This window comes from Bufo gargarizans, chromosome 9, assembly GCF_014858855.1.
Source record: "Bufo gargarizans isolate SCDJY-AF-19 chromosome 9, ASM1485885v1, whole genome shotgun sequence".
NCBI classification, from domain to species: Eukaryota; Metazoa; Chordata; class Amphibia; order Anura; family Bufonidae; genus Bufo; species Bufo gargarizans.
This window is the reverse complement of record NC_058088.1, coordinates 167,727,920-167,754,523: the sequence shown is the minus strand read 5'-3', so window position 1 is coordinate 167,754,523 and position 26,604 is coordinate 167,727,920. Positions and strand designations below refer to the sequence as shown.

The 26,604-nt window shown below is 45.1% G+C and overlaps 1 protein-coding gene and 2 non-coding genes across 4 annotated transcripts; all 3 read right to left on the bottom strand.

Annotated features, from left to right (window-relative positions):
- Positions 1 to 11,893: 11,893 nt before the first annotated feature.
- LOC122946687 (H/ACA ribonucleoprotein complex subunit DKC1) lies at positions 11,894 to 25,463 on the bottom strand. Of its 2 annotated transcripts, XM_044306450.1 has the most exons (17): positions 25,302 to 25,463; positions 25,130 to 25,182; positions 23,164 to 23,250; positions 22,092 to 22,183; positions 19,366 to 19,550; positions 18,729 to 18,793; positions 18,283 to 18,409; positions 17,381 to 17,511; positions 17,028 to 17,171; positions 16,819 to 16,939; positions 15,477 to 15,595; positions 14,805 to 14,908; positions 14,682 to 14,730; positions 14,418 to 14,480; positions 13,503 to 13,550; positions 12,522 to 12,629; positions 11,894 to 12,202 (listed from the first exon to the last, which is right to left on the bottom strand). In XM_044306450.1, the coding sequence occupies exons 1-17, from the start codon at positions 25,315 to 25,317 to the stop codon at positions 12,146 to 12,148; spliced, it is 1,569 nt and encodes a 522-aa protein (XP_044162385.1). In that variant the 5' UTR covers positions 25,318 to 25,463; the 3' UTR covers positions 11,894 to 12,145. The 2 variants fall into 2 exon arrangements, with proteins under 2 accessions (XP_044162385.1, XP_044162386.1); XM_044306451.1 differs by lacking the exons at positions 11,894 to 12,202; positions 12,522 to 12,629; positions 13,503 to 13,550; positions 14,418 to 14,480; positions 14,682 to 14,730 and having other exon boundaries at positions 14,801 to 14,908.
- LOC122919972 lies at positions 15,353 to 15,423 on the bottom strand. The gene has a single exon (XR_006386851.1). It is a non-coding gene; the product is annotated as a small nucleolar RNA SNORD83 (small nucleolar RNA).
- Positions 17,585 to 17,657, bottom strand: LOC122919971. The gene has a single exon (XR_006386850.1). It is a non-coding gene; the product is annotated as a small nucleolar RNA SNORD83 (small nucleolar RNA).
- Positions 25,464 to 26,604: the final 1,141 nt, after the last annotated feature.

Below are 26,604 nucleotides of genomic sequence, written 5' to 3'. Positions count from 1 at the left end.
CTTTTGGCTTCTCTCAAATAGAGATTTATATCCCACAAAATCACATTACATCCTTTGTCAGCCTCCTTGATAAGAAATAGAGGGTTTTGCTGCAATCCTTGATGGCTATAAGTTCTGAATTGGCCAAGTTTATATTTATAACAGGGTTTGGTCGAAGTCTTCTAATTTACCATACCATAGCTTGGAAAAAATAGGCTAATGTTAGTATTTTCCCTAAGAGTAGGAGTAATGGTTGAAGGTCTGCATGATGTGAACCATCTCCTACCTGTATCTGACTCATTTTCTTTCAGTTGATCCATCAAATCCAAAAATGCTCCTCTTTCATCATCAGTGAGTTGGTGTAAAATGTGTTAAATCTCTTTTTATTATTCAATGATATTCTGCAGGTCATAGAATACAAAATACAAAGAAAGTCATTTTCTCACAATAAACAGCACAATCATTTAAAGGTTTAAATATGAGCCATTAAATATGATCCAAATTGTTCTAATACAAACAGACTGGTCTCCAACTGACTGCATTTGGATGTCTACCTCTACAGTGGTAGTGAGATGTGGATCAACACATTCGAAAAAACAGAACAATAATTAGAGTGGTAAAAAGAGAGAGAGAGAGAAGAAAAAAAAAGTTCAGGGTGCAAGTAGTAAACTATAGATAAAATAAAATTCAAGGCTGTGTAGAAGCCAGGCGGGATGTGTCCATGTATTTGGATTGTATCCAGGGATCCCATATTTTGAGGAAGGATGTTCTGGTCATAGCTTTCCAGTGAGCTAGATCCTCTAGTCAAAGTATTTGATTGACCTTATTGGCCCAGTCTTGTAGGGTTGGAGGCCTTGGGTTCCGCCAGAATGTTGGGATAAAAAAATTTAGCTGCAGATAGTAATGATGTGGGTAGATTGTGTTTCCGTGGCGTAAAAGGAGGAGGTTGGGCACCACAGAAGAACCACTTTACTTCATTTATGCCATTTTCGATAGCTCCCCAACAATCTTTGATAAGAGGACAATGCCACCAAAGGTGAGATAAGGTGCCTCTACCAGATCGACATCTCCAGCAAGTATGTGGGATCTCGGGATTTAATTGTGTGGAGAAAAACCAGGGTTTTGTACCGTGTTAATAATTTAAATGAGTTCTCTTGAAGCTTTACACAACGTGAAAATCCATGTGATCTGGAAAGCAGAAAATGTAATTCTGGATCAGAAAAAGTCTTACCCAATTCCTCTTCCCATTTAGACACATATTGGGGTTTAAATTGAGAATCATTGGTTAAAAGCCAATTATATAGAAAAGAAATATCTTTGGAGTGAGGCGACCTTTTCAGTAAGTGCAATTCTAGCCATGTATCCTGACGGTTGGATGGCAGTTTCTTGTAAGCAATTTTACAGACAGAGTCGTGTCGCTGTACAAAGTTGGGAGGATGAATTTTGGTCTTTTGTAGTCAAATGTCTGATGTGGGAAAAGTATCTGTATAAAATACATCTGCTACTGTTAGAAAGTTGATCCCAGAAGTTTCATGAGGTTCTTATAACTGGGTTAACATACTTCGGTAGGAGGCTCAAAGGCATTATAGGCGATGGTGCGGAGATCAGAGCTGTTTGTTTATTGAGCTTTTGCCACACATCGGCAAAATAGGAGGATGATAGTTGGCGGGTTTAGAGATGCCCCACCAACAGCAGCGGTCTGCCAGGGTGAAAAGATGGTTTTCAATGTTGGCATATAGATTAGATGGTGATTGTGATCCTTCTACTAAGCTGGTTCGCTTTATAATAGGTGAGAAGGTCTGGGAGCCCAAAACCTCCAAACTTTTGTTTGCATTTCAGAAGTCTAAAGGGAAGTCTAGGGCTCGTTGTGTTCTATAGGAATGAATTTACATGGATTGTATTTTGAAAAGAATGAAACGGGAAGCCAAATAGGGAGTGTTTGTAAAAGCTAAAGTGATTTGGGTACAATATAAGCTTTAAGGAAGTTTTTCCTGCACGTCCACGAAATGAAAGGTAGATGTAGCTTTTGAAGCTGTTGAGTTATGTCATAAAGTGCTGGCAGATAGTTGGCTTTATATAAGGCAGCTGGGTCCCCCGTTAGGTTAAGACCCAGATATTTAAAGGGAGTCTGTCACCACATTTGACCATATTAGACAGATCCTATAGCGTTATATGTGCCACCCAGCAGTTAAAAACGGTACCTTTGTTGCATATAACCGAGTCTTCTTTCTGCCAAAAATGAACTTTGAAGACTGTGTAAACGAGCCCTCTCAAGTGCCCAGGGCGGTGTCTCAATCTTCCGAGCCCAAGACCGGACCTCCCTAACGGCTCATAACCCTGCCCTCCTTGTGCCTGTGCCCGCCCGTTTACTCCCCTCCCCTCGCCTTTTCCATTGCGGCTGCGCGGACAAATTCGTAGCCGGCGCATGCGCAGTAGGTATTGCGATGCCCTGCCAGGACCGGGCATCGCATTGCGCATGCGCCAGCTACGAGACTCGTAGCTGGCGCATGCGCAATGCGATGCCCGGTCCTGGCAGGGCATCGCAATACCTACTGCGCATGCGCCGGCTACGAATTTGTCCGCGCAGCCGCAATGGAAAAGGCGAGGGGAGGGGAGTAAACGGGCGGGCACAGGCACAAGGAGGGCAGGGTTATGAGCCGTTAGGGAGGTCCGGTCTTGGGCTCGGAAGATTGAGACACCGCCCTGGGCACTTGAGAGGGCTCGTTTACACAGTCTTCAAAGTTCATTTTTGGCAGAAAGAAGACTCGGTTATATGCAACAAAGGTACCGTTTTTAACTGCTGGGTGGCACATATAACGCTATAGGATCTGTCTAATATGGTCAAATGTGTTGACAGACTCCCTTTAATGGAATCTACAGGCCGAGTGTATTTAGATTGAAGCTGAAGTTGGTGTGTCTGATGTAGTAGAAGCGTTATATTTAGAATTTCCGATTTGCTGAAGTTGACTTTAAAGTTTGACAGACTTCCATATTGTTCCAGCAGAGCAGAGATACGTGGAAGAGACTGCAGAGGATTTTTGGTCAATATCAGCAAATCATCTGCAAAAGCCGCAGTGGTGTGTGAAAGATCAAGGCCTGTATTGGAAAATGGTAGATGAAAAAGAAAGCATTAAAAATCAATGACTGAAATGAAATTAACATTACTATGGTCACTAAATAGGGCTAACCCTGACCAACTAGCAGTTCTAAAGAGTAAACCTAGAGAAGGTAGATAAATCTGTTAACAACATTCTACAAAACAGATGAGTAACACCTAAAGAATAAACTACGCCCCACACATATCCACAATAGGTGGAGTAAAAACATATTGCGGCTAATAGAATCCCTTTAAAAAAGAAAAAAAGAAAAGGATATCGGTATCAAGAAGGTGCTTCTTCCAGAGAGTTGAAGTGTTATCCAGTGGCAAGGTGTCTTGAGGTGAATTTCCCAGTTTTCTTCTTCAATCAACTACTTCCCATGGGGTGGGAGGAGCAACCAAAGTGATTGTAAGGAGGTCTTGACCCATGGCCCAGTCTGGTATGTGGAGATGAGGAGCTTCTAAAGCATGAAGAAGCGGCGGTAGTTCTGCATGTTCTCGGATAGTGAATCTTTTACCATCTACGGACAAAGTGAGATCAAACGGGAACAGCCATCTATGAGGAATTCTTCTATCACGTAGCAGATCTGTCAATGTTTGAGAGTCCTTCTTTTGTTGAGAGCTAGATCCTGAAAAGAGATATATCAATGTCTTCAAAAGAGATAGCTCTACTGTCCCTTGCACATTGGAGAAAAGCTTCTTTGACTCTAAAGTCCACTAGTCTACAGATGGTGTCACGCAGGGGTTTAGTAGGTCTTGCGCGTAAAGGCCTATGAGCTCTTTCTATAATGATTTGTTCTGAATAGTCATCCCCTAGTAGAGATGTTTCACAGTATCTGATATTGATTCTGGTGGGATTGCTTCGGGTAGGCCTCGAATTGTCAAGTCTTTTCTGTGGCCTCTGTTTTCCTGGTCTTCTAAGTGATCAAATGTTGGGGTAAAAAGCTAAGGTCACATGGGCATTTACGCCATAATGAATACAAAAATATCAGATTAGTAAGGTTTGTAAAGTAAAATGAGATAGATGACCACTAGATGGCAGTGTGGATTTATAGCCAAAGGCAGATGGTGTTTTGTGAAGACCTCTAGCAATGCTTGGGATCCAAGAGGCTCCACTAGGTAAAACTTCAATATGGATTTTGCAGGCTTCAATTGGCAGACATGAAGTTTAGGTACCATGTAGCATGTAAAAAAAGAAACTAACCAGGATTCACTTAGTTACGGCCAGTGAAGAGGGAGGAGCCCAGCGCTAAATCCCTGTGCACCCGGCGGACGCGGGAAATATGGCGTACGGGAGATCGAACCTACTCCGACGTCGCTCGCAGGGGCCCAAGTCTTTGTGATCAAGGCCCAGTCCGCAGATGGTTTTAAGCCGGTAACTGCACCTAGCCCGGTCTCCCTGCAGCCCAAAGCGGGTGGTAAACTCCATCTTTTCTTTTCTGGCGCTGAGTTCCGTCCTAGGGGTTAGTGTATGAATGCACTGGAGGCGGGCCTCGACTGGGCAGTAGATCAGGGGGTAGGCCGCTAGGTGTCCCAGGTATCTTTGCGCTGCGCTTTTTCATAATTTCATATTGTTTGATATCTGGTAATCTCAATATTATAGTATGCAAATTTCTTAATCATGTTGCATTTTCTAATTTTGGATCTATTACCCTAATTCAGTATTATTTCCACATGGGTAAATATAATTTTTGTTAGGATTATTTATCAATCCTCATTATAAATTCACCATTTTATGGCCTCCACCCCCTGTATTGGGGGGTCACTATTTACACAGGGACACAGTTATGGGGGGATCTGTGGATAACACATATATAGCATAAGAGCAGGGGTGTATCTATCACAAGGCAAACAAGGCATTTGCCTAGGGCGGCACTTGCCAATGGGGCGGCAAAATGCCTTGTTTGCTTAGTGATAGTTACACAATATGCTAAATATTTTTTTTGCCCCTTGTCCGATCCAATCCTTCACTATGCGAGCGGCATCGCCGGCGCCGAGTGAAGGAGTTGAAAGACTTACTTCCTCCTTCTCCTGACTTCCTCCCGACGTCCCCTGCCTTTTGCGTCCGCACGTTGCCGTTGTGACGTCACACGGAGGTGGAGTCACGGGCCGGCAACGCTAGGGTGAGCCTTATCTCCTCCAAGTGCAGAACGGACCCTGCACACGGTCACTGTGAAAACTGAGGCCAGGCCCCGGCCACCTATGCACTGATCCCTGAGCCTGCTGTCTTCAAAAACTGTAAGTACTTAAATTACAGTAATTCACAAAACATGAATTACTTAGTTGTTTTATGGGGTAAGGGGGTTGGGACCCGTTGGGTGGTTAGAGGGGGGAGAATTAGGGAGGGGTTAATACTGTACTATCGCTAGCTCTAACAGGAAAGGGTGGGGCCTAAAGAGGAAGGGATGGGGTTTACAGATGAAGGGGTTTGGCCTTGACAGGAAGGGGTGGGTCAAATTTATATTAGGGGGGTGCCCGAGTTTAGTCTTGCCTAGGGCAGCACAAAACCAAGATACATCACTGCATAAGAGTATATGTATCCACAGATCCCTCCCATAACAGTGCCATCCACAGATCTCCCATAACAGTCATCTACAGATCCTCCATAATAGTGTCATCCACAGGCCACCATTCGTTTTTTTTTTTCGTATTTCCTCCTCAAAAACTTAGATGCGTCTTACGGGCAGGTGCGTCTTACAGGGCAAAAAATACGGTAAATATTTTTTCATTGATTGCTAACTATGTCCTATTTATATTATATGTGTTTTCACTATGATCGATTATCTTATGTATATTTGCAATATTAATTTTGTACACTAATTGAGCTTATTTATTTTATTTTGTTCTATTTAGTTTGCGCACTCTATAACTGGGACGCATGATACTTTCTCTTATGGCCAATTGACTTCCTTTCATTTGGAACGCAAATGTGTTTCATGCTTGAAATAAGTATTTCTTGCAATCAGCATTTTTCTTTGTCACTTCCGGTTTTCGTCCATTTTGCGCAGGCGCGATCTGTAACCTGTGACACCAGTAACACACGTACTATGTCTCCATCAAATAAGCCGATACAGGTGATTGTATTTTATATGTGTTAGGCCCCTTTCACACCAGTGAGTTTTCCGCGGGGTGCAACGTGTGACGTGAACGCATAGCACCCGCACTGAATACTGAACCATTCATTTCAATGGGGCTGTCCACATGAGCGTTGTTTTTTACGCATCACTTCTGCGTTGCGTGAAAATCGCAGCATGTTCTATATTCAGCGTTTTTCCCTCAGCACTGGTCGCATAGAAGTGAATGGGGCTGCGTGAAAAACGCAGACGCAATGCGTTTTTCACTGATGGTTGCTAAGAGATGTTGTTTGTAAACATTCCTTTTCACACAACAACTAAACACAAATCGCAGACAAAACTTGCTTGCAAAATGGTGCGAGTTTTACTAAATGCATCTGGACCAAATCCGTATAGTTTGTGTGAAAGGGGCCTTAATATCTTAAGTATCTAACTATCTGGGTATTTATAGGGCAATCGTACATGAAGGCTTTTACCCCTGAGGAAGCTGGGTTCACTCGGCGATACGCGTGGGGCGTTCTCTTTGACATAGGCCACATACGTGTCTGGGATTAGTATTTTTGCACTTCATCTTCTTCAGGTATTGCTGAACATTATTACTATATTATTTATTTTCTTCTTTTGGTATTGGATTGAATTTTGTGTTACCCCGGACTGCACATGTTTGGTCCCTATTTGTGGGCTTGTTGTCTGTGCCTGGTTTTACCCATACCAGCACATCTGTCATTGTACACAATAAAATTGTTTATGGATTTTATAATTACTGGATGTGCATCTCATCGCGGTTTTCTAAGCCCACTGGCTTTTTGGTAGTGAAATGTGGTGTCATATTCTAATCAGCTAATCAACACAATACCTGCAAAGGTTTCCCCAAACCTTTAAAGGGGTTTTCCCATCTCAGACAATGAGGGCATATCGCTAGGCTATGCCCCCATTGTCTGATAGGTGCGGGTCCCACCGCTAGGACCTGCACCTACAATGAGAACGGAGCTGGGAAATGAACGGAGGACGCACTGCGCATGCAGCCGCCCTCCATACATTTCTATGGGGCCGCCGAAAATAGCCGAGCAGATGCGCATGTGCTTCCATTCACTTCTATGGGAGCAGCGCTTGGTGGTGAATGGCCCCTTGGGAAATCCGGGGTCCTCCAGTCACAGTGCTCCCCGCTTAGTTCTCGTTGTAGGTGCGGGTCCCGCACCTATCAGACAATGGGGGCCTATCCTAGCGATACGCCCCCATTATCTGAGCTGGGAATATCCCTTTAAATGGTCCATTAGTCTGGTTTAGTAGGCTACACAATCATGGGGAAGACTGCTGACTTAGTGGTCCACACTATTTACTGTCTCTGCTCTCCTGAATGTACAGTCGTGGCCAAAAGTTTTGAGAATTACATAAATATTGGAAAAGTTGCTGCTTAAGTTTTTATAATAGCAATTTGCATATACTCCAGAATGTTATGAAAAATGATCAGATGAATTGCATAGTCCTTCTTTGCCATGAAAATTTTACTTATTCCCAAAAAAAACTTTCCACTGCATTTCATTGCTGTCATTAAAGGACCTGCTGAGATCATTTCAGTAATTGTCTTGTTAACTCAGGTGAGAATGTTGACGAGCACAAGGCTGGAGATCATTATGTCAGGCTGATTGGGTTAAAATGGCAGACTTGACCTGTTAAAAGGAGGGCGATGCTTGAAATCATTGTTCTTCCATTGTTAACCATGGTGACCTGCAAAGAAACGCGTGCAGCCATCATTGCGTTGCATAAAAATGGCTTCACAGGCAAGGATATTGTGGCTACTAAGATTGCACCTCAATCAACAATTTATAGGATCATCAAGAACTTCAAGGAAAGAGGTTCAATTCTTGTTAAGAAGGCTTCAGGGTGTCCAAGAAAGTCCAGCAAGCGCCAGGATCGTCTCCTAAAGAGGATTCAGCTGCAGGATTGGAGTGCCACCAGTGCAGAGCTTGCTCAGGAATGGCAGCAGGCAGGTGTGAGCGCATCTGCACGCACAGTGAGGCGAAGACTTTTGGAAGATGGCCTGGTGTCAAGAAGGGCAGCAAATAAGCCACTTCTCAACAAAAAAAACATCAGGGATAGATTGATCTTCTGCAGAAAATATAGTGAATGGACTGCTGAGGACTGGGGCAAAGTCATATTCTCCGATGAAGCCTCTTTCCGATTGTTTGGAGCATCAAGAAAAAGGCTTGTCCGGAGAAGAAAAGGTGAGCGCTACCATCAGTCCTGTGTCATGCCAACAGTAAAGCATCCTGAGACCATTCATGTGTGGGGTTGCTTCTCATCCAAGGGAGTGGGCTCACTCACAATTTTGCCCAAAAACACAGCCATGAATAAAGAATGGCACCAAAACACCCTCCAACAGCAACTTCTTCCAACAACAGTTTGGTGAAGAACAATGCATTTTCCAGCACGATGGAGCACCGTGCCATAAGGCAAAAGTGATAACCAAGTGGCTCGGGGACCAAAACGTTGACATTTTGGGTCCATGGCCTGGGAACTCCCCAGATCTTAATCCCATTGAGAACTTGTGGTCAATCCTCAAGAGGCGGGTGGACAAACAAAAACCCACTAATTCTGACAAACTCCAAGAAGTGATTATGAAAGAATGGGTTGCTATCAGTCAGGAATTGGCCCAGAAGTTGATTGAGAGCATGCCCAGTCGAATTGTAGAGGTCCTGAAAAAGAAGGGCCAACACTGCAAATACTGACTCTTTGCATAAATGTCATGTCATTGTCCATAAAAGCCTTTGAAACGTATGAAATGCGTGTAATTATATTTTACTACATCACAGAAACAACTGAAACAAAGATCTAAAAGCAGTTTAGCAGCAAACTTTGTGAAAACTATTTGTGTCATTCTCAAAACTTTTGGCCACGACTGTACATGCCACACAGCATGGATAGATTTAGAGTAGGACCCACCTGGTTGAGACCACCTTGGAGTGAGTAGGCGGGCAAATTTGTGTTTTGATCAGTCTAAGATTTTATTCTATCAGAATGAGGGCATATTCCATATATATGTTTGCATCTATGTTTTAGCGCATTATTTTCTGATGATTTTCTTGCAAAATTGTGGCCATGTATTTTTTTTGTCAAGAGCCACCACACAAAGATGTATCTAGAACGTGGGCTACAACTTTCCTTGTGTCAAGCCACTGATGACTGAGAGGCATCAGAAGTGTCTAGTCCTTTTTCTCTATAGCGCAAGGTAAAACTCAGTGGTCCAAAGTCCTGCTTTCAGATAAAAAATTTAGCATTTCATTGAAATCAAGGTCCTAGAGTCTGGAAGAAAAGTGGAGAGGCCGTGTGACGTTCCCAGTCAGTGATAGTTTGGGGAGCAGTCAAGGGCTGGTGTTGGTCCACTGTGTTATATCAAGTTCAGAGTCTGTGAACCTCTTGCTTCCCAATGTAGACAAGCTTTATGGAGTTTTTTTTCCCCAGCAAGACTTGGCACCTGCCCACACTGCTAAAAGTACCAATACCTGGTTTAATAACCATGGCACCACTATGCTTTATTGGCCAAACGTACTCAACCTAAACCCCATAGATAATCTATGGGGTATTGTCAAGAAGAAGACGACACCAGACCAAACAAGCCAGATGGGCTTTGATAACACCCGAGCCTGCCAAGTCATATTGATGCAGTAATTAATGCAAAAATGGTGCGCATACGAGTACATATACTCTACATACTTTTCAGTAGGCCAACATTTCTGTATTAATAATCTTAATTACGGTAGTATTTATATAATCTTATTTCCGGAGATACAGCTAATGAAAACCCAAACATTAGTATCACATAATCAGCAATAAAGGAAAAAACACTTGAAATACATCAATGTATAATGACTCTATAGAATGTGTCACTTATTGAATTGTTCTACTGAAATAAATTAACTGTTCAATGATATCCTAATTTATTGAAATGCACCTGTAAAAACACATGGGCAGCAAAGCATTTTTCTTCATGCAGCAGCTAACAGGTCAACACAGAACCCAGCTGCCACGATAACCAGAAATGCATTGTACCGACGGGATGTTACTACTGACCACAGCACCTAAAGCAGTGAGGGCTAACCTCCAGCTGTGGTGAAACTACAACTCTCAGCATGTATGGAGTTCTGAGAACAGCCAAGCAAGTATGCATCTTGGGAGTTGTAGTTTTACCACAGCTGGAGTACAGGAGGTAAAGCCATCACAGACCTAAATGGTGAAGATGGCTGATCGTTACCTACAGTCCTAGCAGGCACCCACTGCTACTGGCACAGAGTCTGTGCCCACCCACTCAATTTACAGGGTTATGCTGGAATTTTTCATGGTCAGATCTTGCAGTTTGTCTTGTTCCTCTGGATATCTTCAATTTTTATGTTTTAATCCTTGGTAGCATAAGGGGATGGAGTTCCAATACAGCATGTGCGGTGAGAAACCCACACAAAGACTGATCGGAAACTTACATGGTGAGCCCCAGCAGGGACAGCTTGGTGCCAATGTCTAGAAAGCACTATGGATTATGTCAGCGCTATATAAGAGTGTAAAATAAATTCAGAACTTCCCTTCAATAGTTATGGGGATGTGGTACAGTTAAGAGTAACCTACCATGGGATAAAACGGTCACAGCTCTGGTGCTCGTACAGGTAAAGTACACCTGGAAGTGCTGCACTGTTCAGCACTACATTCGATTTTGCAATGCAGCAAACACCAGTGTGCAGGCGCGTAAGATATGCCGATTACTGCGCTCCTGCAGCAGATTAGATGCAGTTTTTCTGCAGGGTGAAATCCACAGATCAAATCAAATCTGTTTTGGTACAGACTCATCCATCCATGACCTCCCCTTCAATTTGCTGGTTTCCTATGAAGCTTTATTACAGGCAAAGGCTCCATAGGAAATACTATGCAGCAGCTTCCTGCCATTCACAAAGACCGGCTCCTCCGATCACCACACGGGAAGACAGAGCACAGTGCATGCTTCCGGTGTTACCCGTGGTCAGGATTGCCCACGGCATCTGAGGGGTTAGATATCCGCGATAGACATTACTGCTGGTTGCGGACATTAGCCGCTTATGTCTGCTATAAGAAACAGCAGGCCACCCGCGGCTATGGCACCAGCTCAGGAGAGGGCACCATCTTTAAAGACCAGTCCAGCACCATACTAGTACAGCACAGGTCAGGAAAGGGCTAAAGTAACTGTATACCCTCCCACCCCCTCAGGTCCTTTACCTTCAGCCATCTCCACCACCAAGAACCTTAAGGCCCCTTTCACCCAAGCGAGTTTTCAGCCTGGGTGCAATGCATAAAGTGAACGCACAGCACCCGCACTGGATTTTCCACTCATTTCCGTGTCGCATGAGAATCGCAGCGTGTTCTATATTCAGCGGTTTTAACGCAGCCCTGGCCCCATAGAAGTGAAAGGGGCTTCAGTGGAAAATGCATTGCAACCAGATAATGCGTTTGTCACTGATGGTTGCTAGAAGATAGTTTTGATGTGTTTTTCACACGTGTGAACACCACATCAAAACTAACTGCACCCGCAATTGCAGACAGAACTTGCAAAATAATGCAAGTTTCACTGAATGCGTCCTGACAATCGGTATTATTCGTATGAAAGAGGCCTAACTGCTCACTAATGTGGCCCACAGGCATCCATACTGCGCCCCCTGTCTAGTAACAGCGCCCATATTAGCAGAACTCGAGCACCAGCGAATGGCAGACCAATAATATAGTACTCAAAGAATGTTTATTGGGGGGGAAAAAAAAAAATCTGGGTTTAACCAAATCTTTTTCCCAAACACAAGATCCATAGGAATAGTCCAAATGTTTGGGACTAACCTAAAATAATGGCGATGAGATTTATCTACTCATGTACAAAAGGGTCGCATTGTAAAAAGTCTATACAATCCTTAAAACAGGACATAGCTCAGTAGTCGTAGCCAAGAAGCCACGACGGTTCACTACTGAATAGTAGGCACGGATATGTTTATTCAGAAAGATCTTCTTTGTGTTTCTTTTTCTTCTTCTTCATGCTTTTCGTCAACTAGAAAAGAAAAAGCGCATCATGAGATGTTTGCGTAGAACGTACGTACGAGTTGTGCCATAATTCAGTTGTATATTTGTCAAATTATTGCTCATAAGGCAGGAAAAGTTCACATAAATCTGTCTTTCCAAGAAGGGATACGGACAATGAGTCGATGATTCAGTTATTACACAGACCATTTTGTGTTACGGATATGGAGCATACGTGAAGTGTTCGCCACATTAGAAAAGGAAGGGGCGTCTTCGTGGTAGCATTCCCAGACAAACCATTTTAACATTGCATCAAAATTCTGGACAGTTTTGGAAAGACAAGCTTTTACCTGAGGAGACTCCGTCACAGTCACTTCTTCCTCTTGTTTCTTTTTCTTCTTTTTCTTTGGTTTTAAGGCACTCTCACCGTCACTACCAGTCTCCGATTTACCGGTAATCTGTGGGGAAAGACGTTATTAATGGTGGGACCTTCTAGGGTGGAGTCTCACAGCATTTTAAGATGTGGATCCAGCAGAAGAATTAATAAATTAGGAGTTATTCCTTTTTATTTCTCATTTCCTTCCAAACCAAAGACAGTGTTGCCAATTTTCTTGGGTAATAGTTATTATACCCCTTCCCTACACCTGAATACATGACATACCGCTAAGGGTGCACATATAAACATATACCCCCCGTTTCAAGGGGCTGCCAAGCTCAATGATTAGTGTCTTCAAATGGCTCACTTGCAGCTGTGCGTTGGACCACATTGATCCGATATTGATGGCGTATTCTGACAAGCCATCACAATTCTGAATGCAGATAATCCTTCACATTACTGAAACTGTATTATCCTTTTAAATTCAAGCATTTTGGCCCATTAAACCCTTCTAGTTAGTATGGGGGCAGCTACTCTAATAGCAGTTGCAGTGGCCCAGAGCAAGGAACCTACCTTTCAGACACTTATATCCTAACTGCTAGTCTCCAAGTGAGTGTCCTAGTCTTTAGGACCACTGAACCCAGATACTGAACATGTCAAATCTTTATACGGGATTACAGAGCACTGACCATTGTCCCCAAGGGACTGTAATTACTCCTTAGTCAGGCTACCTCTCACATCATGGAAAAAGTAAATGATAAAGTTTGGCGGAAGTCAAAGAGAAACTTAAACCAAAGGAAATCCATACAAGCACAAGAACGCATTGAGTGAGGTTTGAGCCACAATGATAGGAGAAAAGTGCCGACATACACAGCACAACCGCACTACATACACTACAGCAGACGGCACGGAGCACAAGTGGCAGTTTAGCCTCTACATGTACTGTCAATGTTACCTTTACAGATGTGTCTGCATCTGGTTCGTCACCGTCACTGCCTTTTTTCTGTAAGGAAAAGGGGGAACAAAACTTAATGATTTAACATAGTTATTAAGAGGCTTCACTTTTAAAGAGCAGTTGTCGCGATTATCAACTCAAGCATATTGCCTGGGGTGATAATGCCAAGTAAAATTATAGATTACTGTAGGTTGCACTGCTGCAGATTCATATTTGTATTTAAATTTATGCAAATTAGCAATTCTGAGCACCAAGGGGCTGGCCTAAGCTCTTAGGTCACCGCTAAGAAAGCCACTGTGCAGGCCTGCGAATTACAGGGCAGTGGATCAGATACTGCTTCGCGCTTTGGGAAGTAGCAGATCCATTGTGTAAGTGTCCAGTCTGCTCAGTGGCTGCACTTGTGCCGCTAATCTGATGAGCTTGGAAGCCGCATCTGGTCCACTCAGCAAGCACAATCAATGCGGGGCAGGCACGAGAACGCAGAGTTAGACTAGATGTAAAAAGCTAAACATTTTACTTGGCATTATTAACCCTAGCAAGCAGTATGCCTAGATTAATACGGTCAATCATGCTGACAGATGAAACCGCATCTAGGTTTCCCAGTTTAAGCTGCAGAATGCAGCAGTGGCACGTCCCCCCTGCATCACGTCAATATGTCACGGGACGTGTAACTGCTAAGGCAGCCAGCAAACAGTTAGTGGACACGTGGGGTGTGGAGCAGGTATGTATTACTTCCCTCCACAGGTCTGGCCACATTTATTTACAGCTGCCGTGGGTTCCCGTGGAGGAGAAGACACTGGCTGTTTAGAGACATGTTTGTCGGGGTTGTTGCTGTAATTCAGTTGATCGAACAAGTACTGTACACCCTTTACTTCCAAACAACGCAGGGACAACTGTACTGTGTATACGGCTTACCTTTCTCTTTTTGGTGGAAGTTTGTGCTTTTGTGTCACTATCTGACTCGCTTACATGCTTCCTCTAAGAAAAAAAAAAAATAATCCAGGTTATAAGAAAGCAAAATAAACGGTCACATGTGCGCTTGGTACCTTAACAGAAGAAACCTGCTGCTTCTCCGATTAGGACAAGCAAGTTGATTTTGCAGGGTGACTCCCCTAAAATACCACAGATCGGCAAGAAGGGGATAACTTCCTGCATGTGAATAGTAGCGCAACAACGAACCTTCACTGGTGGCTCTACCGCTGTACTGATCACATTCTTCTGTCCCGCACTACAAAAGAAAACACACACGGTAAACCCAGTGTAAAACAGAAACCTTAAGTAGTTCGACATTACCGCCGTTACCTGTAATCAACATATCCTTGGCTCCAACTTGCAGGGGTGTTCTCATTGGGCTTTCCATGCTTGTCTAACATTCCTTTCTGGATCATCATCTTCTTCTGGCTGGCCTGAACAGTGAAGTGTAAAGTGGGTCAGAATATAATGCACGCTATGACCTAGGGAATCCGTCACCATGTTCATGATGCCTTGAGGGTGGCATGAAGTGGTGGCACAATGTAAGACAGTTATGTGTGCACATGGTGTACTTTGGGAAGACTTGCTGCAGAGATTGCATCAAGCAGTGCTGCCTATTCATGTACCTTGGGCCCCTACCATAAATTACCGCTTTCTCCCCAGTTACTCTCCATAGGGATAAAGTTCAGTGGATGGAAGAACCCGCAGCTCATGAATATCAGACTCCGGGCTTACAGTACGATGTGAACACTGGCAGTAATAAGTACACCATGGGCACATAATATACAATAATGAAACCAATGAGTCAGTTACTACTTCATTCCACCCTCAAGTGGGCAGCGTAAAGTGGTGACCGATTCCCTGTGACATAAGGGGCGAGCCATCAGTTATAGGGTGATAGATGTAGAGTCATCATTACAGCGTTCATCAAACATACACATCATATGGCTCAAAGTCCTTGGCAAACTGCAACGGTTGCCAATGTAGACTGTACAAACTTACCTTAGGACCAAGGCCCCACTTGCGGGGATAGATATCCCTCTCCATAATTACACGTTTAATTTTCGCCACAACTCCATGGTCACATGTAGATATCACAGCTGTAGTCATAAGGGCAGTACCTGGAAAGGGATACACGTTTTGATGGTCAAAGAACAAAACATTTGCTTAGCCTAAGCCTCTAGAAGGTGTGATCAGAGCAGCTTCATCATCCTGCGCACTTAGCCAGCCGTCCTGCTCCCACTCCCTTATGGCGAGTCATCTGCAGAACACAGCAACCGGCGCCAACAAGCGAGCAGGACTCTGCACCCCTAGGAGCGCAGAGATGCAAGGAAGCCTGGAAGTTCAGAGAATGGATAAACTGTGTCATCATGTCACATTCAGGACGGTGAGGATTAAGGTCTGCACATATTTGAAACTTAACCCCTTAGTGACCACTCATGTGTTTTTACAGCGGTCACCAAGGGACCTCCGGCTGGAGTGCCGCTTTTTTATTGCGGCACTTCAGCCCAAGTTAGCGCCTAAATCAGAGCACTGGAGCCCCATGCCCGCAGCTACCGGAAGTCACGATCTCTGATCACGTGATACAGTTTATTGCAGCGATCACCAAAAATGCAAACTTCCTCCCTCTCATGTAAGAGAGGAGGGAGAAAGTCTCTGGTGCAGGGATAGAGTCCCCCAGCTTCCCCATAGATAGTAAAAATAATATAGCAAAAACAGACAGGTTCACTATGCGGTCTTACTAACCCTCGTAATGGTGTAAAATTGAGAATTAGCCAACATGTCATGCTTGGAAGACATGTCTGAGCCCGAGCACTGCGCCAAGGTTTCTCGAGTAGCTCGCCTTTATTACCATCCACAGGCAGCATTCTGGTGCACATGTGAGGCCCGGGCTATATCAGCGAGACTTGGGTGGTGCTCAGAGCTCTCTGCCTCCCCCCATTGTATGCATGGTCACATGCTGGAGGTTACTGGGAGATTGCTGTGAGTCGGACCTTGCGCTCCTGTAATTCACCCACTGGCCCCTGGTATTGCCCATACGGCCCAGGTAGGTTTAGTGTTAGGTCCCGAGCTACTTGAGAAACCTTGGCGCGGTGCTCGGGCTCGGGCTCAGACATGTCCTCCAAGCAGGATATGTTGGCTAATTCTCAATTTTACACCAGTACAAGGGTTAGTAAGACCACATAGTGCACCTGTCTGTTTTTGCTATATATTATTCCTATGGTGATTGACTAACCATCCATAGCACCGGAGCAGTGAGGGAAATCAAACAGATGTCTTATTCTCTTTACATGTTAAGCTTCCCGCTATAAATTCCATCCAATCATTACCATATTATACTTACCAATGCAGATAGCTTCCCCTTTGGTTGTGATTACCACAATATCCTGGTTCATTTCAATGCCATCCTCGTATCTCAAAAGTCCGGGAAGCATGATCTTTGCCCCATAACATATAGCATTCACCTTAAAAGGAAAAAAAGCGCCATGAAGTCACTGGGCGACGTTCTGCTTCCGGTAATCTAGCGACGCACAATATGAAGAGCCAACTTACTGCACTGTCCTTCATAACCAATCTTTTATGAGACACCAAAAGCTTTTCCAGTGGAAAGACAACCCTACGAAGATACTTTTCATCTTTATTGTTATCATAATGCCACTGAGCATCCAAAACGTCGTGCATCGTGACCAGATTGTCCTAGAAAAGATTACACACAAAATTAGAGAAAACCGATATTGTTGAGATATAATTGTCAGCTCCAGGGCAAGACCAAGTTTGCCTTATCCTGACAGCGTATTATTGTCCCAAAGCCAATTATCAAACCAGAGGGAGAAGCCTGTGGCTGAACTCAACGCATTTGGGGAGAAGGGGGGCTGGGGGGTTAGTATACTGTGAAAGGCAATTACCTTCTCTCCTAGGACACCTGAACGAACCCTGCGAAGCTCCTGCATCTGGCCACCAACCCCAAGCAGCAAACCCATGTGAACGCATAAAGTACGGATATATGTACCGGCTTCACAGCTCACCCAAAATATACCTGAGAAAAGTGAAGATAGAAGTTACACATTTGTCCTTTTAAAGAAAAGTACACATTTTATTCGCTCAGTAAGAGCCATCAGTCACTGGGTGATAGATAAATGTCACCATCACAAAGTTCATGACCGTTCGCATACATCATATGGCTCAACGTGCTCAATACCTACGTACCAAATATAAAGACACGAAATACTAGTGAGAAAAGGTTAAGCGCCACTTGTCCAGAGAGCAATAAAAGGCGGCCGGAGGATCCCCTGATCAATACATCTGCTGCTACCGTCATCTCCACCTGGGTAATAACTAGCCACACAGCAGTCACTGCAGCCAACCACAGGCAGGAGCCACGACAACAACGCACATCCTGACCACATGAAGCAGACCACGCTGTTCTACACAGAGGCAAGCCCTAGAGAAAACACCACACACTTAAATGTGGGCACCTATGGGTGACTGATGCCTTTCAACATTGTGTGAAAATAGGTACAGAAATGACTTCAATGTGGATGGGCATAAGGCCTCACAGCGGGAAGTAGGGATTTAGGCCTCAGGCAGACAATCATAGCCAAATTGTCTACAAACCAGATTCCTTCAGTGTGCGATCCCCATTTATTCTCACTCCCATCACTAGAATCCATTCTTCTTGTCCACAATATAGACAAGATTAGCATTTTCTATAATTTGCGTAAAAAACACGATCCAGACGCAAAATACGATTGTGTGAATGAGCAGCCGACTATTCTTTATGGCATTAATCTGGCGAGCCGCTACTCACCCAGTCTACGCTCGGGGTCGTATTCTATGAGTTTGCTTTCGTAGATTGTTCTGACGCGCAGTTGCCTCTTTACAGCAGCTATTAATGGTGGTCTCTGAAACAGTGCACCGGTGAGGGTCTCAAGAGTCTGCAAGGGAGGAACCAAGATTCAGAAAAAGCAATGATCACCGCAGCACAGAACCAACAAGACATTCCAGGTTAATCAGACGGCAAGTCTCTTCTTGACCTTGGTCTGTTACCTCCTGCTCTTCACACTAGGGGCAAGTCACACTGCAAGACGCAGGTCACCGGCTCCAACAGTGTTCCGAGCACACCAGATCCCAATACAGGAAGCAAGTGCTTTAGAGACAGACCAAGGATCAGCGAATGGATAAACTGTGTCATCATGTAAACTGGCAGGTCCACTTCCTTAAGAGCAACCAAAGCACCGAGGAGAGGTCACTTACCCGCGAAAGCTGCAGTTCATTCTCTATTGCATTGTGCAGTCGTACAATACCAACATATTCTTTCCCTGTAAAACAAAATTTAAACATTCTTCATGCTAAAACACGTCATGGACAGGTCTAGCTTAGGAAACAGACATCCCTGGAATGTGGAATTAAATAGTCCACATATTGATCTTTTAATAAAATGTTTGACATTAGGCTGAATTCACACGTCTGTGGACCACGGTCCGCGAGATCCCGGCCTGGCGTCCTGCCGAGTGCAGGACAGTAATACATTCGAGGATTACTGTACAGCAGCAGCGGCACGAAGCGCACGGCGTCATAGCAACCAATGACGCCGTGCACTCCGCAGGACACCAGGCTGGGATCTCACGGACCGCGCTCCACAGACATGCGAGTTCAGCCTTAAAGAGTGACTAAATTTTTTTAATATGTTGTCCCTAATCCCCTAAAGTTTACTAATATACTTGATAAATTTCCTGTTTTAACTGTGATCACCAGGGGAGCAATTCATTAAAACTATTCAGTTTTGATTGGATGAACAGAAAAATAAAATCATATTAAAAAATCAGATGGCAGCACTTTTTGCTTACATTACATTGTATCCCATTGAGTTTAAAATAAAATTTGAGCTCACCTGCACTTTGCTGTGACTTCACAAGTCGGGTGGCACGGTCAATGCATACTATAAGACAACCAGTGACTTTAGGATCCAACGTCCCACTGTGACCAGTTTTTTCTACCCTTAAAATACGACGAATCCATGCAACCACCTCGTGCGAGGACGGGTTAGCCGGTTTATCCAGATTAATAAAACCTGTTCTGAAAAGGAGTCACAATTAAAGCTCTGCACAGAAAATAATACACAAGCTAAAAGAAAGTATTGTCAAAGTAAAAAAAAAAATGAAGACTACATCTTAGGCTACTTTCATACTTGCATTTTCTCCTGATCCGGCAGTGTTCAGCAAAAACTCTTCCATTACTGATAATACAACCGCCTGCATCCGTTATGAACGGATCTGGTTGTATTATCAACATTGCCAAGACTGATCAGTCATGAACTCCACTGAAAGTCAGTGGGGGACGGATCCGTGTTCTATTGTGTCAGAGAAAACGGATCTGTCCCCGTTGACTTACAATGTGGGTCATGCCAGATCCATTTTGCTCTGCATCCCATGACAGAAAGAAAACCGCAGCTTACTGTGGTTTACTCTCCGGTACAGGAACGCAACCAATGGGACAGAATTCATTTTGGAGCAGTACGTTCTGTACCCACTGACAATTAATGGGGACAAAACGGAAGCGTTTTTCCTCTGGTATTGAGATCCTATAACTAATCTCTAGAACGAAAAATCTAAACGCTAGTGTGACCATAGCCGTACATGCTATTACAGAAGTTAAAGAGGACCTTTCATAGGTCTGGACATTATAAAATAAGCAGCAGGATATGTAGGCAATAGCGCAGTTAGATCCCTGCGCTTACTCTTGTTACTGTGCGCGGCTCCGTTCACCCGCTGTGGCCCCCGTTGTATTCTCCCGCCTGGAATGCTTATTTTAGTATCTAAACAGGGAAGAGACTGCCCCGTTTCTCAATGGGAGTCTCCTTCTCCCTGGCGGTAGTGCGGCCCAATCACAGCAGAGCGTCACATCAGGGAGGTGAGTTTTTTCCCCTGGCTGAGACCTTTTGTGATTAGACCGCGCTACAGCCAGGGAGGAGACGCCCATTGAGAAACGGGGCCGTCTCCTCCTCCCTGGTGAGATGCTAAAATAAGCATACCAGCCGGGAGACTAACAGGGGCCACAGCGGGTGAACGGAGCCGCGCACAGTAACAAGAGTAAGGACAGTTAGATCCCTGCTCTATTACCTACATATCCTGCTACTTATTTTATAATGTCCGGACCTATGAAAGGTCCTCTTTAATGCATTTAAATAGTGAGTGCCAATGCCGGGGGGGGGGCACACTTACTACAAGCAGGTATTCAACTACAATAACTGGGTATATAAAGCACACCTACTGTCTAACTCCAAAGAATGAGAAGTTTTACCAGCAGACCAATACTGTATTGTATTCCATAGGTCAAGGTGTGTATGAGGTCTTCAGGTTTACGTTCCAGTGAAACACAAGCAAGCACAGAAATGAATGGAGCGATGGCACACGTTTCTGACCAGTCGCTGTGGATAGGAGGTTGGAACTGGAACACTCATTTAACACAAGGAATTAGTAATGTACTGCGATAATCCATATTGCCTCCTTTGCTGGCGATTCATTTTTCCATCACATTAAATACTGCTCGTTTCCAAGGGTTACGACCACCGTGCAGTCCAGCAGTGGTGACCGTGGGAGCACGCATGCACAGCAGCTCCCATCCTGTATCTGCGCTGCAGTGATGTTGATGGCCCCTGGAAGCATGCAGTGTATAACAGGAAGGAAAACCACATACATTAATAGGTGCCTTGCATTAAAGCGGTTGTTCCAGTAAAAATATTCTATGGTTTTTTTTTTAAACCAGCACCCGGATCTGAATTCTTTTGTAACTGCATGTACTTAAACTTAGTCATAAAAATTATTCAATAAAATTTCTGTATGGCGCAAGTTTTCTTTTTTGTCCTGCTCACTGAGAAGGTCGCACATGCTCAGTTTCATCCTTCATCCCCCCTGAGCTGTGATAGGTACAGCACGGACACGCCCCTTACCTGCAGCAGTAAAGACCCTCCCTCGAGCTTCCAGCACAATATAAATCTAGCAGAGCAATGACTGGGGAGATCTCAGGACCCATGCGAGGTACAGGGCTGGTTCTAGCTTTGTTGGAAAGATACTGTCATGTACCTAAGGTCCGATTTTAATTTTTTGCATTAGTCATAGGATAACCCTTAACTTTATCTACATGATAAAAGCCATTTGCTTAATTAAGTAAAAACTTTTTAATGCAAGGCTATCCATGATGTAGTTGTGTCATTTTACAGGAGGTGTGCCCTCATGATTGGTGGGCTCATACTTTAACAGCTAGATGCGACAAAATTGTGCTGCCATCATGTTTGGCTCAGACATTAGTAAATGTAGGCGACTGTGCTCCAGAGGAACAGAAGAAAAAAGGCATCCATTACATGGACTGAATATCTGATCAATGGAATGACTTTTCAGTGTTAATTACAAAACAGGACTTTCCCCCTTTAAAAACAAGTCTGACGGAACAGACAAGCTGATGCTCAAAATGACCAATTCAAACAAATGCGGATTAAAGAAGCTGTCCGGTAGAACTGCGACCGCCATTCAGACCATTCTTCTCAATGGGCGTAATCTGAACGTGCAGCCTCAAACAAGAGCGGCGAGTACAGAACTTACCACACCCCTTAACACTTACTTGACGTATTCTGTGATGTCCCTCTTCAAAGGGTTTGACCCGGACGGTATGGGAGTGTAGTGTGTTGTCCGAACATTTAGCTTATCAAAGTTCTGTCAAAGTGATAGAGAAATTAGTGGACAGATACAAGATGCAGCCTCCCCACACCCACCACATGACAAACTCAAGTCTGGGCTTCAGCGTTGAAGTCATTTTGAGCAGCTTAAAGGTGCATTTAAACGCACCAATAATTATACAGATTACTGGGAGAGACCGATCTAGCCATCTAAGTGTGCCGGCGATCACCACATGAACGAGCGAAATGCTCACTCATCGGCTTATCCTGTTACTCATGCAGGCACCACCGATCCTGGCTCCGGAGCAGCAGATCGTGAGGTCTTAACAGCAATCTACTGCTCAGAAGCCACGATTCTGACGACAGATATAGTGATTCACTGCATGTAAATAAGTGAAGACCACCACATAAGCAGTCGGCCCATCTAAACCCACCTTAAGACTCACTGTGCACGCTCAAACAGGGTCTGTGTCGGCCGCATCTCCTGAACTGACCAGAGCCGACTGAATCAGAGAATTATGATTCGGGTCAGGAGAACCACGGCCGGTCTAGTGGGAGATGTGGTCCACACATGCGCCATGTTTCACGGCCGTGTGAATCAGCCCTAAATTGAAGATAATGACTGAAGTGTTCTTCTAGCTAGCCCAAACATTCTGGTGAACCTACAATTACAATCTGGAAAGCTTATCCACATAGAATAAAGATAAACATTCTGAAGTGTTCAAGGGCACAAGCTAGCAGAACCTTCTCATTTTAAGCAGCTGTAGGACTTCTCCAAGGTTTTTAATTATCTCAGACGACCCCTTTAAAAAAACTACTTCAGGTTTGTCTGCAAGGGCTGGGTCCACAATATATTCTACACAATGGGACATGCGCCACAAGTCACCTGAAACGCACATGAATCCCCAATGGACAAACAACATCTTACGTTTTCAATGTATGGAATCTATTAGCAAGATCCTCCACTCTGACAAGCCCAGCACTACAGGGTATACGGACATGACCACCAATACTAACCTTAAGCAACAGGGGCCACTGAGATGTATCCAACTGGGCAATTTTGGACTCCGGCTGTATCAAAAAGCTTTCTTCATGTTGTATATCCTGTAAAGAAGGGAACAAGTCTCAACACAAACCATTTGTACTGTGGATAAAGGGCTTTGGTCACCAGTTTCATAGCATTAGAACAGGTTAACCTTAGACTTCCATGCTGGTCAGAACGGATCTGTCTTGATCCCATCCTGATACGTGGCTGCATTTTAATGAAACAAGACGTTTTAATATATACAAATGAGCCTCTAGGGGCATCGACATTACTCCTTGAGGCGCCATTCTCCCTCCACTTTGACAGAACCAGACACGGAGCATCATCAGAAATGTTTCATTTAGCGGCTCACCCCCTTCTTGCTCTAGATAAGGTGCTCTGCATTCACAGCGTCTTGCCGTCTGACACGTGGTGTTTCTCTCCGTGCCTCCGCACAGCAAAAAAATAAAACATGTTCTATTTTTTTTTTACGGTGTGGACAGATCATGGACCTATTCAAGTTGAATGGGTCTCAATCCACCCTGGCTGCCGCAAAATTGCAGTCTCCAATGCATGGAACGGTTGTGTCCATGAACCCTTAGGCTCCATTCACACATACGCAATTCTGGAACAGAATTGCGTACCTATTCATGTCCCGGATCCGGAATTGTAAACCTGCACTTTCAGGTATATATATATAGCGGAACGCACATTGCCAGCAGGTGTCACGAGCCACGCCTGACTCTGTTGTACCCGGGGTCAGGAGGTCGCAGCGGTTGGCTGCACGCTCTATGTAAGATAGGGATGCTTCCTTATTGTAGCTTTCTGGGTTTGCTTTGCAAACCCTTTTGGCTCACTCAGGGATCCGTAGCTCCTTCTCTCAGCTGTTCCTTGTCCAGCACTCCCAATCCTCCTTATATTCCCCTCTCACACTTCTCTGGTTGCCAGATATAGAGCTTCCTGCCTGGACATCTATTCTGACCCACTGGAGCTGTGTTCTCTGATTGTTGCTTTAGAACGCTACCCTCCGGATCCCTGTTGGACCTTTGTGGACAGTTGTTGTCGTCCACCTGGGTGTTTGTCTCTCCTCTCCCTGGTGTTTCCCTCTTAGTGCAGTGGTGAGGACTAGCGATCCCACCGGCCGTTCATTATCTAGGGTTCATTTCAGGGAAAGCCAGGGTTTAGGCACGTGATCGCCGCACGGGTGAGGAACCCATCTAGGGGCGTCAGGGCAGTCAGGTGCCAGCCGCAAGGAGAGTCAGGGGTCTCCACCTTTCCCTCTCCCTTGGGCAGGGCTTTCCCTTTTTCCTCCCTGTGCGTGTTGCCGGTCATTACAGCAGGGCTGTGGAGTCGGAGGCAATTTTGGGTACCTGGAGTCAGCAAAAAATGAACCGACTCCGACGATTTAAATTGGAATAAAAAAAGCAAGTTTAAATGTCACAATTCACAAAAAGTTATTAAATTACGCCCTATAAGACACACCTAGGTTTTTGAGGAAAATAAGAAAAAAAATATTTTGAACCAAAAGGTGTGCTTATGGTGGGTTTTGAACTAATGGTGGTCTGTGGGTGGCACTTATGAGGGCATCTGTGGGTGGCACTGTTATGGGGGCATGAAGGGTCTCCGACAGAAATAGCACAAACGGATACCAAGGGCGCATAACGGACTCTGGATTTATTTTACACAGAATACTTTATTTTTCTGCTGGATCAATAAAGCTGCAGCCATGAAGGCCCCGGAGCCACAGCCAGGGTGGAGGTCTCTGCCCACAGGACGGCTGCAGCAATAAAGGCTCTGGAGCTGCTGCCCACGTGGAGGTCTCTGCCCACAGGACAGCTGCAGCCATGAAGGCTCGGTGCCGCTGCCCAGGTGGAGGTCTCTGCCCACAGGCGGCTGCAGCAACTCGCACCACGTGCTCAGCTGACGGCGCACAGGGAGGGAAGCCGCAGACTCACTCACCGCGATCTCCCCCAGCGTCTGACTCCTGCGCTTCTTGGACTTTTTCTTTGAACCTTTAAAAAAAAAAATTAAACAATCAGGAGCCGCACCACGTGACGTGGACCTGCGTTATTCTGCCCTTTACTGAAGGCCCCCATAAAGAAGGCGTTCAGGCTCCGAGGCCTCCGCTCACCAGCGTCCTCCGCCATGTCTGCTCTCCAGCCACGCGGTGAATGAGAGGGAGAGAAGCGCTGGCGCGGCAGCCGGATATAGCACGTGGGAGGACTTGTGTGCTGGCTCCGCCCCTTCCGGGTGTGCGCCCTTCTCTGCTTTCCGCGTCGGTGAAGGCCAAATACCATTCACTGTCACAATATCACGTGACATCCCTAGGTCACGTGGGTCGGCAGCCTATGCCTGACAGAATGCTATACCCGGAAGTGACGCGGGCCGCACCGGAATAAGCTGGAGGAGGATGAGTGTGGATCTGGCCCAAGCGCAGATCCACTGGATTCGTAAAAATAATTTTTGCATGTGTGAAACTGTACACCGCGCGTGCGCACTCAGGGGGTAGATTGATTTTTCAGTGCAAAATGTTCCTTCAGATCTCCCTACCCCAGCGTGCGCGTGCACGGACACATCATCTGGAGCAGTTCAGCCTCACCACATAGCAGAGCTGAGTGCAGGATATTGGGGTGGTGGGGTCACCACATAGCAGAGCTGAGTGCGGTCCCTGAGTGCACACGCGCAGTGTATGGTTTTGCGCATGCAAATGAAGTAGTTGCTTCTCCCGCGGTGGTGCAATTATTTTAACGAATCCAGTGGATCTGCGCTTGCGCAGATCCACACACACCCTCCTCCAGCTGCTTCTGGTGCGGCCGCGTCACTTCCGGGTATAGCATTCTGCCATGGTATAGGAATCTGGCAGAACACCGGTATGCTGTCCGTGACAGCAGCCGTCCAGGGGCAGAAGCTTTAATCCGAGCGTTTTGCAGCGCCTGGATTAAAGAGCTGCCATGACGTCTATACACCTGCTAGCTGCACGGAATATGTGCAAATAGCACGTATATAGCCGTATGGCAGTCGGGAAGGGGTTAAGAAGGAGAACTGCAGGAGACAGCACTGCTGATGTCCTGTAACATGGAGACTGGGCCTCTCTTTCCCAGAAAGCACTGCACTCTCCGCAATACTTTGCACCTCCCAACAATACAATAATTTTTATTAAAGGGAGTCTATCACCTAAAATGACCATTATACACCCCAAACATGACGATATCCATTACATTCCCCATTTTATAATCTTACCTTTGATATTGCTGTCCGTCGCCTATTCGCTCTTAAAAACACTTTTATTCCATATGCTAATCGGGTTCTGAAGGTGCCCAGGGGCGGCGTTTATGCGGCCGGTGCCCAGGCTCCACGGCGCTGTTCAAATCAAACCCCTCCCCTTTCACCCCTCTGGCCCGCCCTCGGTTCTTCAGATACCATCCTCCAGTCAA

What these genes read in the sequence shown, in the direction of transcription:
- LOC122946687 (XM_044306450.1), bottom strand. An exon ending in AGGGGAAGCTATCTGCATTG is followed by an intron (nt 15,596 to 16,818) that starts GTAAGTATAATA and finishes ATCCCTTTCCAG; the next exon opens with GTACTGCCCTTATGACTACA. An exon ending in AGTGGGGCCTTGGTCCTAAG is followed by an intron (nt 14,909 to 15,476) that starts GTAAGTTTGTAC and finishes TTCACTGTTCAG; the next exon opens with GCCAGCCAGAAGAAGATGAT.